The sequence below is a fragment of the Coturnix japonica genome, chromosome 25 (assembly GCF_001577835.2).
Source record: "Coturnix japonica isolate 7356 chromosome 25, Coturnix japonica 2.1, whole genome shotgun sequence".
NCBI classification, from domain to species: Eukaryota; Metazoa; Chordata; class Aves; order Galliformes; family Phasianidae; genus Coturnix; species Coturnix japonica.
In genome coordinates, this window is record NC_029540.1 from 2,089,161 (window position 1) to 2,089,846 (window position 686).

The window sequence follows — 686 nt, forward strand, 5'->3', positions numbered from 1 at the left end:
GGGATGGGATGGGATGGGATGGGATGGGATGGGATGGGATGGGATGGGATGGGATGGGATGGGATGGGATGGGGGGAGCATCTGTCCCACCTGGTTCTTCACCTCGGTGACGCAGCCCTTCTCCCTCCAGTCCATGGCATCGGGGGCTGCTCCGCGCTGGCGGTACCTGGAGGTCTGGCGGTGCCCATAGGGAACACGGAGCCCCGTCAGGAGCGCGGCCACGTCCTCACTGCTCTGGGGGGAGAAGCATCACCTGTGACATCCCTCCCTCTGATGGGGCGCAAACAGAGCACATGGGGGGTGGGTTTCCCTTTAGATGTGGAAGTTTAAGGTTTTTGGGGAGATCTGTGGGTTTTTCTTTCTATGGATATATGTGTGTTTAAGTTCCAAGCGTTCAGTGGAATGGGCAAGAAATAGAACACACGAAGCTCGGCTCCAGCAGCTCCAACAGCTCCGTGTCTCATGGAGCCACCCACAGCCCCAGGGAATGGACTGGGACAATTTGCACACACGTCATGGCCGGGACTGGGCCCACACACCACAAACCCTGCATTAAGAGATTTCCTCACACCCCGTTGCCTCACACGGGCAGTGTGGCATTGTGAGCCCATGGGAGGCCACAAGGAGAAAATGGGGTGAATCACAGCCATTAATGTTGGAAAAGACCTCCAGGATCATCAGGTCCA

General features: G+C 57.3%; 1 protein-coding gene across 1 annotated transcript in view; it reads right to left on the reverse strand.

Annotated features, from left to right (window-relative positions):
- The window catches only part of CTSS (cathepsin S), a 4,423-nt gene that overhangs the window by 2,689 nt on the left and 1,048 nt on the right, over window positions 1-686 (reverse strand). The window contains exon 3 of the mRNA XM_032449164.1: window positions 80-234. Within this exon, the coding sequence (XP_032305055.1) occupies window positions 80-234 (155 nt within the window). The remainder of the gene's footprint in view (window positions 1-79; window positions 235-686) is intronic.